The 12,910-nt window shown below is 44.2% G+C and overlaps 1 protein-coding gene across 2 annotated transcripts in view; it reads right to left on the bottom strand.

Moving 5' to 3' along the window:
• The window catches only part of rps6kal (ribosomal protein S6 kinase a, like), a 33,383-nt gene that overhangs the window by 3,096 nt on the left and 17,377 nt on the right, over positions 1–12,910 (bottom strand). Inside the window, exons 9-19 of one of the 2 annotated variants that reach the window (XR_013962937.1) lie at positions 12,319–12,461; positions 11,521–11,591; positions 10,793–10,881; positions 9,747–9,811; positions 6,095–6,197; positions 5,541–5,662; positions 4,692–4,814; positions 2,970–3,059; positions 1,182–1,340; positions 295–610; positions 38–114 (exon numbers count right to left, since the gene is read on the bottom strand). Coding sequence is in view for 1 of the 2 variants with exons in the window: in XM_080746464.1 (XP_080602590.1) it covers positions 38–114; positions 449–610; positions 1,182–1,340; positions 2,970–3,059; positions 4,692–4,814; positions 5,541–5,662; positions 6,095–6,197; positions 9,747–9,811; positions 10,793–10,881; positions 11,521–11,591; positions 12,319–12,461 (1,204 nt within the window). In the remaining variant the exon portion in view is untranslated. The remainder of the gene's footprint in view (positions 1–37; positions 115–294; positions 611–1,181; positions 1,341–2,969; positions 3,060–4,691; positions 4,815–5,540; positions 5,663–6,094; positions 6,198–9,746; positions 9,812–10,792; positions 10,882–11,520; positions 11,592–12,318; positions 12,462–12,910) is intronic. The other variant, XM_080746464.1, reaches the window with a different exon arrangement.

The raw sequence follows: 12,910 nt of genomic DNA, 5'->3' as shown, positions 1-12,910 counted from the left end.
TGACACATCATTACCTAAACATTCTACGGTCTCTTACCCTGCAAGCATTGTGTATAACAGAACTCCCAGACTCCATATATCACAGGCTGCATCGTATCCTTGTCGCATTAGTACCTACACGGACACACACACGCACGCACAGAGTTGTTATTATCATCTCTTCCTTCCGTCGTTTCTTTGTATTCCTACATTCCTTCTCCTTGTGTTATTAAACAACAGAACACGTATGCATTCAATACATCCACAGAACATATATTTGTAAAAACAAGCATCCCTCGAACTGGATAAAATTACCATAAAACGTCCTTTTGTGTCCTAAACTGATTCTCACATTCTTCCACGTCTCAACCTTGCATCTCCTCTAGCCACCATCTACCCATCCATCTGTCCACCTGTCTCCCTCCATCTGTTGTGTGACTGTCTCTCTCTCTCTCTCTCCCCGTCTCACCTCTGGAGCTACAAAGTTAGCGGTGTAGCACGGCGTGAGCAGGAGGCCGTTGCCTCCCCGGAGCTGCTTGGCAAAACCAAAGTCACAGATCCTGATGGAGTCCGGGTTCCCCGAGTCCTCCATGTAGAGGATGTTACTGGGCTTCAGGTCCCTGTGGACCACCTACACAGAGAGAGAGAGGGAGAGGGGGAGGGAGAGAGGGAGAAAGAGGGAGAGAAGGAGAGAGAGGGAGGGAGGGAAATGAGGGAGAACGAGACAGGGAGGGAGAGAGAGAGAGAAAGGGAGGGAGATAACAGAAGGAGAGAACAAGTGAAGGAGGAGAAGGGCATTGAGTAAGGGCAAAAAGGGAGGGAGAGAGGGAAAAAAATGGGTAAGTGTGTGTGTGTGAGAGAGAGAGAGAAAGAGAAAGAGAGAGAGAGAGAGAGAGAATAAGTAGCTCAATATTGACTGTAAATTGTATTTCAAACTAAGGCCATGTTTAAACGCCAACGATCAGAATAGAAAACGACAAAGTGCCGTTGCACTCTGACTTTATGTTTGCGTTTATACAGAAACAACAGTGATTAAAACATGGAGACGCAAGGCAGGCAGAGCGGTTTCCAAGATTTCCACTCCGGAAGGGCGTTTCACGTTGTTGTTGCGTTTTCAATCCCCGATAACGCCGTTGTTGCCGTTGTCTAAACAGGGCCTAAGATTGTAATCCAACACTGATCACACAGACAGTGCTTCGTACCCCTTGACAATGCAGGTAGTCTACGGTCTTGGTGATGGTGTAGAGGACAGCGCTGGCCTCTCGCTCTGAGAAGAACTTCTGCCTGAGGATCTTATCCAGCAGCTCTCCTCCCTTCATCAGCTCTGTCACCAGGTACACATACCTGCCCTCGTCGTACACCTGGGAGGAACAGGCACAACACAACCGTTGGAACCAAAGAAATTGTGATTTACGATAAAATATCCCCAACATCCATTATCCTGGGGTGGAATATTTGCCAAAAATAGCAGATTTAGTAGAGAGTGAAAAAAAAAACTTTATTTACAGGTCCGTTTTACCAATTATAAAGGGTTTACCGGATATGCAGCTCTGCAAATAAAAGGTGAACTGATCCCAGCGCATGACGGTGGGATAGTTTTTTGTAGTTCGAAGGATTTTTGGGAAAGAGATTTAGTGTTGAGTGATGAGTGTATGAGTTAACTCGCTCCCTGCCAATTAAATATGGGCTTTTTGGCTCATATTGCCATAAATCTCCATAGACTTCAATGTAATTTATAGTGCACAGATCATGCATGCCCATGCACAGATTATGCACCATGTTTGTGCAGGCTGTTCACAGCTTTCAAACAAAAAAATCAGATTGGAAATCCGTTCAGGCATTCTTGAGAAAATAGCCATTATGTTTTACATGTTATGTAAGCAAAGATGGCTGCCCTGTATGAAAGATGGGGTTGTATGGGGGGTGGAACATACAAAATCGCGATTGAAATCATGTTTACTAGATTTAATGGGGTCAAAAAAATAAAAATAAAATAAATAAATAAATAAAAAAACATTTTTTTTTCTATTTTTTTTCTAAGTAAAAGTCGATTTAAGTCGTTTGGCAGGGAAGTCCATAGTGAGATAGTTGATCTGAAAGTCGTTTGGCACTGAACTAGTTAAGAAAGAAAACGTGATTTACAGGTCCGTTTTACCAATTCTAGAGGGTTTAAATGGTACCGGATATGCAGCTCGGCAAATAAAAGGTGAACTGATCCCAGCGCATGACGGAGAATAGTTTCACGATAGCGATTATCGTCCCAGCCCTAATTGGAACATGGGAAATGATAAGGTACTGTACATACTGTACATGTCAGTGGTAACATTTTGATTTAGTTTTAGTCATGGTCTTTTGAATAGCGTTTCATTTAGTTTTAGTCATATTTCAGTCATCTGAACCGTTTTAGTTTTAGTCGACTAAATGGACAGTTGATTTTGTGGGCAAAAAAGTATTTTGTCAGGCCTTGGTGGCGTTGTAACTGCTGATTTTACTTGTTTGCATGTTGAAAATAGACGATTTGCAAGCTTGTAGCTTGTAGATCCGCTATTTTTAGAGTGCAACACCCGACCCAACCATAATATGTGAACACACTTATGTGTGAACATAAGTGCAATTCCAAATCGTTTGGCGATGTACAGATGAAGAGAATATACACAGAAAGCAGTACATGAACAAATTGTTATCATTATCACTGATCAACCAAGCACTCCAACAATACAACAACTTCTGACACCTAAATATATAGTATATACTGTACTGCACACACCCCCACACACACACACACACACACACACACACGTAGGCTATACTGTATATCCTTTTATTATTGAGTGCCTGTATCCTCTGCTCTTTCACACACACACACACACACACACACACACACACACACACACACACACACACACACACACACACACACACACACACACACACACACACACACACACACACACACACACAAATGTTGAGAGACACAAGATACAACTCACATCTTTCAGAGTAATGATGTTGGGATGTTGTCCGTATCTCATCAAGATCTCAATCTCCTCGGATGGGTCTCTCTTACCTTTGTCTATGATCTGACAAGACACACACAAGACAGCGTCAACTTCCTAACAATACTCTTTTCAAAAGAACAGCTGTTAAATAGTGCTTCACAGTACATTTTTAATCTGAGAAAATAGATAATGAATCATGACTGATTTGGTTTCTAGTGTCACATCTGTTATGTATGATGTCATTCAGTTGAGGTGTTTTTTACTGCTCAAAAGATACACTTGTCAGATACAGAGATATTGAGTCTCTGCTGCCCTCTGCTGGCAACGTACTGTCACTGACCACTATCAACAAAGCACCTCATGTATACAAATACTGTAACTGTATGTACTTCATAGCGGGCAGCTTATACTGAGGTTGTACATTTCTGTCTAAGTACACATTTTTACAGTCTATGGGTTGGTTCTATATTAATAAAGGATAAAATAAATAAAGTATGGGCATTCCCAGATGATGTTAGAGTTAGAGGTTAAGTGTCTGGCTCATGGACACTTCGACACATTGCCGGGGGCAGGAATCAAACCTGCATACTCTCTATATGAGAGCAAAACGGCGAGACTTTCCATCAGGAAAAGCAATAACTTAATATTGTAAGGCAAGTAGGGTTGGAGGCGGTAACCGCCGTACCGCGGTATACCGAGGTCTACCGCGGTGTCATTGTGCTTACCGCGGTAAAAAGACAAAAAAAGGTCTATTTTTTATTGGAAAACAAGCAAGTTTTAAAACGGGGGAGAAGCGAGGACCGCATGCGCTCCATGCCGCTCTGCTCTGGCCCGTGTACCACACGTTGGAAGCCACATACGTCACTCAGACACAGACCTGCACAGGGCAGGGCAGTAGAGTACGGAGCACAACTCTATGACGGAGCAGCATAAACTTCCTCTGTAATCCACTCGACACAAGGATGTTAATACATACCTTGTGTTGTGGCATATATTTTTTTATTCATACGGATTACTGGCGGAGCGCGGGCCGCGTGGACTAAAACCGAAAATGAAACTATTTTACTTTTTCCACCGCGTCGCACGTTGTGGCCCGTCCGGCTGCGCGTCGGCGATTTTATAACCTTTTCTGTCAAGTCTTGTAACTAAAACCTGTATATAGCAGCACTCAATCACTGCGATTTGAGAGTTGAGACGTGACGTGAGTTTACAGAATCACTGTACACGATCTGACTACCCTTCCTCTTCTGGTTTGTTCACACAGCTGTTTGTGTCTGAAAAGCCCAAGTAGCTAGCCTACGTTACTATGGTAACCCGACAGTGCAGATCTAAAAGCTCAGAACGCGTCGCGGATGCGATGTGTTGTGAGCTTGTAGATCTGCTCCTTTGAAAGCCAGACCCGCTGTGCTGTATGGAGAAGTATAACTCGGGCAGTCAGGCTGTGTCGCCTCTCCACTGTGGAGAGGCGACTTTTGGGAAGATGATTGCAATATTTTGGCTTATCGCCGAACCTTAATTAATAGATACGGGGGTGCTGTAATTACCGCAGTACCGGCGGTAAATGGGAAGACGGTAATCGCGGTAACAAAATGTCCATACCGCCCCAGGCCTAAAGGCAAGGTTGTATGGTACAGTGTGGTTTGGTTTGAATGTTTGTCTGGTGCGTGTACGTGTGAGTGTGTGTGTGTGTGTGTGTGTGTGTGTGTGTGTTACCTTGACAGCGTATTCTACAGCAGACACTCTGTGTACACAGCGTTTACAGATTGAGTACGATCCCACACCGATGTCTTCCTGCAGCTCATACAGATCTGAGAACTGAGACGCACCACCATGCACCTGAAATGTACACACACACACACACACACACACACACACACACACACACACACACACACACACACACACACACACACACACACACACACACACACACACACACACACACACACACACACACACACACACACACACACACACACACACACACACACACACACCTGTAATTATCTCCCATCTCCTGTACTATGTCTTTACTTGTCTTATATTGTATTGATATGTCTGTTTTGGTATAGTTTAGTTTTAGTATAGTTTTATAGCTACAGTTGAATCCAGCTCAACTAGGATTGTAACTTTGTAAGAGTTTGAAGCAGCTACCAACGCCAGACCTGGCTTTGTATCTTCATGTCGCTGGCTCCATGAATGGCAGAGAGTACATTTGTATCTACCAGTGTGAAGGTGGCAAAAGGCTTCATCAGCGCATAATAGCGTACGATTATACACTGACAAAGGTTTAGAACAGAATCGCGTCCTTTTCGTGCACCACGGTGCCTGCCTCTTAGAATAAAATAAGAAGAAGTGGCTGAAGGACAGAAGAACAGTGCTAGCTATCATTCTCTTTATGATAGATTCTTTGGAGCTGGCGAGTTTGCTGTATCGTATTTGTTATATAAAGTTGTTCTCGCATTCATTCCAGTGAGGCTAAAGAAGTGCCATGGCAACACCAATGTGTTCAACTAGACACGACAGGATACGAGGTGTGTGTGTGTGTGTGTGTGTGTCTACCTGTACTATGGGTAGTATGCTGAGAGGGGAGCTCTTGTTTTCATCCAGAGGCGTTGGAGCCACAAAACTGAAGCCTTTGAAAAGCTGGTGGGCGTTAGCACTGGGAGGGATACCTGGAGAGTCTGTACACACACACACACACACACACACACACACCTTAGTAAACTTAACCATATATTTCTTTACTTTTACAGCAAATCCCTTCACCACAAATGGCTGATCTACAAGCTCACAAGCGTTGTGAGGTATAACATAATTGTTTGTGTCCCACTTGCAGACCCGCTGCAACCTGTGCACACATCCACGGCTACCAAATATCAACACACTGACTAGCAGGTGTGAGGCTTCAGTCACGAGAGGCTTGAGGTTCTCAGTGGCTTGGTTAGAAAAAAGCCTCTTCTAGGCTAGAGTCATAAGCACCAAATATGTACTTCCATGTTTCCAGCACTGAATGGTAGTTACCATGGTTACTGGACTGTCAGTTGTTTTGGCGCTAGTGTGTGTGCGCGCGTGTGTGTGTGTGTGTGTGTATGTGTGTGCACGTGCGTGCGTACCTTTAGGTGTCTTTGCGGTGAACTCTGGGTCGAAGCAGAACGTGTCGTCAGGTTTACCTGTAGCTGGTTTAAAAGGTGGTTGGAGTTCTCTCCTGAATAACCTCTGTTGGACACGCACGCACAGACACAGACACAGACACAGACACAGACACACACACACACACACACACACACACACACACACACACACACACACACACACACACACACACACACACGCATTTGTTTTACTATATGAAGTACAGAATATTAAAATCACACCTGTGCGAAGTGAGCATGTATCAAACATGACACACATGCATATCTCCTTGTATGGGCCGTTCTGTCCGTGACATCAGCTGTGGTGATGTCGGTCTTTCTATGACGTTAGTCTCGTACTGCATACGGACATAAGGACCTACACGCAAAGCCAGACTCAAAAAGATTTCCAGTACATTAGTTTGCCCTTAACCTGCCGCTAAACCCCAAATCCTCAGGACATACACACACACCAAACCAAAATCCCTCCAACAGCGTTGTTTTTGTCTGCAAGTGGTGTGTGTGTGTGTGTGTGTGTGTGTGTGTGTGTGTGTGTGAGAGAGAGAGAGAGAGAGAGAGAGAGAGAGAGCGAGAGAGAAGCCAACAGTCCTCCCAGATTAACTCCGCAGCTTTGAGCATCCAATAGTGTCCTGCTGCCTCTTAAACACTCACGCAGGGCTATTAGTACAGACACAGTGAGAGCTGGCCTACAGCCCAGACATTCACTCACACACACCCACACACACGCACACGCACACGCACACACACACACACACACACACACACAAGTAGACGGCCAGTAGCCAGCGAGCCAAATGTCTGTTAGAGGTGAGAATCCTCAACAGAAGCTGTGGGAATTAGATTTAGCTGGCCGCATTTCATCATAATGAACTACTGATAGAGAGAAGGGGGGGGGGGCGATGGAGAGACATACAGACAGATAGATGGAGAGAAAGAACCCACCAGGGTACCTGCACAATTTTGAAGTCAAATTTAAGACTTTAAGACCTTTTTAACACTTTGTAAGCCACGGGGAGCCCCTTAATGTTAAAACCGTAGTATATCGCACATCCCAGCAAGGAGTCTCAGCCACGCCGTACTTTCCCGGACTTTGTCATTAAAACCGGAACATCGGTGGCTCGTGGCTGCTCTGACATGAAAACAGAAGTAACTCTCATGGCCTCTCCTTCTTCAGCCTTCCTTCCTCCCACCCACTTGTTGTTTGGACGTTAGCACTAGCAGAGCTGGAGTGCTAGGTGCTAGGCTATCCAAAGTGGACACATCGACTGTTCAGTCACTCCTGGACTATATGCATGGATCGTTATGCGCGCGGATCAGATCGATGCTCGGCCAAAACCACCACTTTATCCCAACGGAGATCGAGAAAATCACGGTGAGCTAATGACCTGGGGGGGGAAAAAAAGAAAAAACAACGGCGCTGTCCAAGAAGGAGGGGCGGCGGGCTCATGTTTATAAACATAATATTATGTCTCAGATCACAATACAATAATAGAAATTTCACGGCTAATCTACCAACCACCATTCTATTTCGGACGGCAAAGGGTTAAGACCAAAAAAAAAATGTAAGACCCAAATCAATCAAAATCATTAAAATATTAAAATAGGCTAATGGGAGGGTGGGCTAGCGGATGGGTTGGCAGACAACCGTGGGCCGTCACCATTACTCAGAATTGGAGATGATTTTTAACTGATATTGATAACTTCCTGCTTCGTAAGACTGACTATAACATTTTTTACAAGTGCTGTAACATGTTAGGGCCTAATCACTATTTTTTAAAGTGGTATAAGACTAGGACTAGTCAACCTATTGTGAGAATATTCAGTCTTCAATAACAAAAATCCTTCTACAGTGAATTACAACAAAAAATGTGCTGCATATTAAGATGACTAGAAGCTCGGCCGCCCAAAGGGCGGCCGAGCGTCTAGTCAGCGACCTGGCCAACTCGGGAACAATGTAAATAGAGAATGAATGCCTCGCCCTTTAATGCAATCCCCATTATACCTGTTGTCATAGGACCCGTGTTGATCATCTGTTTGACTGTGTCCATGTATGCCCATATATGGAGATATCTGACTGCGTCCAAGTTATGCCCATATATGGAGATCTCTGTATCTGCCTGACAGTCGGCCGAGCGTCTAGTCGAGGACCGGCCTACTCGGGAACGATGTAAATACGGAATGAATGCCCCACCCTTTAATGCAAACTCCATTATACCTGTTGTCATAACCTGTTTTGACCATCTGTTTGCCTGTGTCCATTTATGCCCATATATGTAGATATCTGTATCTGTCTGCCTGCGTCCATTTATGCCCACTCTCTGCAGACACAGTGCCGTTTCTGGAAAACACTAATGTCAGACATTAGCTCCGCATACGGAGATTCCGGACCTTTCGCACTGGTTCCGGATAACCGCATATCAGGTCAGGTCGAGGCCGGGCACTGCACTCCCTGCTGCGGCGGGGAACGCGTGTGCCGAATTCTGTGTAATGCAAACCCCATGATACCTGTTGTCATTGGATCCATTTTGACCATCTGTTTGCCTGAGTCCATTTATGCCCATATATGGATATATCTGTTTCTGTCTGTCTGCGTCCATTTTATGCCCATATATGGAGATCTCTGCAGACACAGGTCCGGAAGACCCTGATGTCAGACAACAGCTCTGCATACGGAGAATCCAAACTTTTTACGCTGGGTTCCGAAAAATCACGTATCGGGTCGGGTCGAGGCCGGGCACTGCACTACCTGCTGCGGCAGGGAACACGCGCGCTGAATTTGAAGCTGGTGGGACGAACGGTTCTCAAGATACGCGGATTACATACATACATACATATATATACATACATACATACACACTCACAGAGATTTTTTGTTGACTCATGTGGCGTATGTGATGTCAGAGCCTTTTATGAAGTGATGTCACAATGAGTCAGCGCTTGCTAGATTCCAAACCTTTCGTGCCGGATCCGAAAAACTGTGTATCGGGTCGGGTCGAGGCCTAGCTAAGAACGTAGGCAAAGGTCTGAGCTATCTGCGTGCGAAATTTGGAGTCTGTAGCACCAACCATGTGCTGTCATGGCTCTTTCATGCGATTCGGGCCAATTGGGATTCGCGTCCATTGACTTCAATTAGTAGTCAGGACTCCACATATGGAGATTCCGAACCTTTCGCGTTGGTTCCGGAAAACCGCATATCGGTTCGGGTCGAGGCATAGCTAAGAACGTAGGCAAAGGTCTGAGCTATCTGCGTGCGAAATTTGGAGTCTGTAGAACCAACCATGTGCTGTCAGGGCTCTTTCGTGCAATTCGGCCTCGGCTTCAATTAGTAGTCACGATGTATTTACTGACTCATACATACAGTATACAAGCAGAAAAATGCTGGGACTCCTACCACAGATTGTTCTACATATAGTCTAATGAAGAAAATAAAATAGACAATAAAAATATAAAGCCAAATAGCCTACTTAGGGTCTATCATCACAGCTGAGAAGGCACTCCTCAATGTTAATCTCAGACTCTCAGAATCTTAGAGTTAAAATATTATATTACTGAGGTTACTTGCGTGTAGAACGTAACAAACAGAGATAGAAAGGGAGAGATTACCAGTACTTACATTCCAGTCAATAGTAGAAAAGAAAGCATGTCGTTTGATCTCCTCCACACCGTCAGCTCCAGCCCCTACACCCACACCCACACCCACACACACACACACACACACACACACACACACACACACAGAGTAAGTAATAATTCTACATACTAAAGTACAGTAGTAATGTTACAGTCAAGTGGTGTCGTTAAGGACTGAACAACACATGCGTTGGTGACCACTTTTCAACCTATCTTCATATAATTGGTCCTAAATGTTCACAATAAAATAGCACAGAAAAAAGTATAATATGTGTCTCTCAGGATGGCTGTGGGTGGTTCAGAAACCCATCTACATTATCGCGAGAACAATGGCTTCTATTATAGCACGGTAACTTTTCAGGAATAGAAAGCTTGCAGTTTCTAATAGCTTGTTTTCCCCATCGATAATGTCACTGGTAGACTGGTTTCTTAACTGCCCACATCCATCCTATGAGACACAGACAGAGTAGATTATTATTTTTTTTACTATTTTATCATGAACATTAGTGAGGACCAATTATATGAAGAGGGTTGAAAAGTGGTGAAGTCGTCCTTTAACAAATTGAACCCATTATACTTAAGATGACCGGAGTTCAACAGGGTTCTATGCAAGGTCTGCTAGTTTTTTACTAGCTGACACAAGCTCACAATGTGCTGTGTTGCGACACGTTTTGAGCTTGTAGGTCTGCTTTTTCTTTTGCCGCTCAAGGCAAGCACAGCCTGCAGTCTCAAGAGCCGCAGCAAGGTCTGTCTTCTTCTGTCTCGCACAAGCAGGCTGTACTGTAGTTTCAAAATTAACTCAATGTGGGTTTTGTTACCTCCAGGGACATACAAGTGCAAGCAGAGTATGTGCAACCAGCAGTGCTTTTGCAGTGCTTCATTTGGGTTTTCGCACTTGTTTCAGGCTACATTTTAGCTAAATGATGAGAGCGTACCAAGTGTTACTCAACTAGCGAACACAAAATGTTAAAAATGAATCATTGACTGAATGGGCAGACAGACAGGTAGATCAACTATAAGCCATCATACCTAGCCTGTTTGAAGGGTTTCGTTTGAACAGCATTCTCAGTAAACTCTGGGCTTCTAAACTCAGGAACTGTGGCATTCCCAACTTGGCTCTGGACAGGAAGACAGCAAGAGGAAGAGAGATAGACGACACATAAATGTCACTGCTTAATTACAGATTGTGTGTGTGTGTGTGTGTGTGTGTGTGTGTGTGTGTGTGTGTGTGTGTGTGTGTGTGTGCGTGTGCATGTGTGTGTGTGGAGTGTCAAATACATAGTCTCCACACTGGATCATGCTCCCATGGATATCCATTACATTACTACCATAGGTGATGTTTCAACTCAGCAAGCTTTTTCTCAGACTGAGCAAAAGTCAATTGCAGTACATGCCCTGATGATGACAGTTTCTGGTCGAAACATGTCGCTTTTTAATACAATGAAATAAAGTAATTGTTCCCCCTTTTTAAACTTGAGTGGCTGGATCACTTTTTCTTTTTGATGACTTGATCCCGTCGATCCAAGAGCACCATTAGACTCGTTTTTACTATTCTTATTCTCCGGTGAGCACCTTGTTTTCTCTCTCTCTCAAAAGTCAATTGCAGTTGGAATATCTGATTTTGTATCAGTTTAAACAATCCCTTTAGCTTCAGCCACTGTATAAGTGTGTACCTGTGTAAATGTGTACTGTAAGTGTGTATGTGTGATTATCATGTGTGTACGTGAGTGTGTGCGTTGCGGGGCAGAGGAACTCACTTCAGAATCATGTTCATGGTTTCATTTCGGTCTTTCCCTTGGAATGGTAACGTCCCCGTCAGCATCTCGAACTACAAGCATAGAAACAAGACAAAATGTCTAAGACATCTCTGTAGGACAATACAGGGATTGGGTTCTTAGAAAATATACAGTACATTTGAGATATTATTATTATTATCTCTGTAAGACAACACACTTCACTCCCTACTAGCACTTTACTTTCCCTGTACCCCTTTTTGCCACCTTCAATTGATACTAGCGACAGACCAAGATATGTCTACTACGCAAACATACAGCATCTTAGTCATGTCTAATGCGGTAGGATTTTCCTCCGTTTTAATAAAAGGGAGGGTTTCCAATTAATATCCCACATTCTGGTGTGTGCCTGCCCTGGTACTGTAGATCAGTCAGTTAGTCTACAGACCTGTACACGGGCCTGCACAAAAACAAGAAATAAATCCCTTATTATAGGGAGAATCAGCGTCATCTACTGTTTATACCCTCCGCCTGCTCTGACCGAGTCTACAGGAGCAGTGTTACTCTGACCGAGTAAGTGGTTTTATCATACAGTAAGCGACATTTGTCTTTGTTCGTAGGTGTATGTCGTGCAATTTATCTTTTATGTCATCAAGAGTTTGTTCTGTCCTAATATGGTTATTTTATTAGCAATAATCACCAAATTTCTATTCTAAAATCTTCCACGCCCAGGGACAAACAGTCAGCTGTGTGTGTGTGTGTGTGTGTGTGTGTGTGTGTGTGTGTGTGTGTGTGTGTGTGTGTGTGTGTGTGTGTGTGTACCATTAGTACTCCCAGGGACCACCAGTCAGCACTCTGTGTGTGTCCTCTCCTGTTGACCACCTCAGGGGCCATATACTCCACCGTACCACAGAAGGAATACGCCTTCTTATCAGCATCCACTGACTCTTTACTCAAACCAAAGTCTACAGGGAGCCGAAACACAGACACACACATTCATGCACACTGTGACAGTATCTCCAAGAGCTCAATCAACCGTTATCATCAATATAACCAGTAAGACTCCCTAATCGGGAGATAAGCGACCGTCAGGTCACATGTATACATAAATTGGCCTGTAAGTGGCATTTGTTCCATTAATGTTGTCTGCAAAAAGCAACCTCATGGTGGCGCTAGAAGACGGCCATGTGAGAAATCAGGGGCGGAGGTTGTGGTTTGCCAGCCAAGGAGTGTGTGTGCAAAGTTTGCCATGGATAGGGGCAACGGTGCCGGAGATAAGAGTAGGGCCTGACGGTCGCAATTATTCCTTAAAGGAGAATTCCGTGGTAAATCGCTTTCTTACCTTGTTTTCCTGTTATTTAGTCTTCAAAAACCTGGCAGATCTCAACACTAACCTTACCATGGAGAAAATTCT

This window comes from Nannobrachium achirus (genome assembly GCF_963921795.1).
Source record: "Nannobrachium achirus genome assembly, chromosome: 17".
NCBI lineage: Eukaryota > Metazoa > Chordata > Actinopteri > Myctophiformes > Myctophidae > Nannobrachium > Nannobrachium achirus.
The sequence above is the reverse complement of the archived record's forward strand: the minus strand, read 5'-3'. Positions and strand labels throughout refer to the sequence as shown.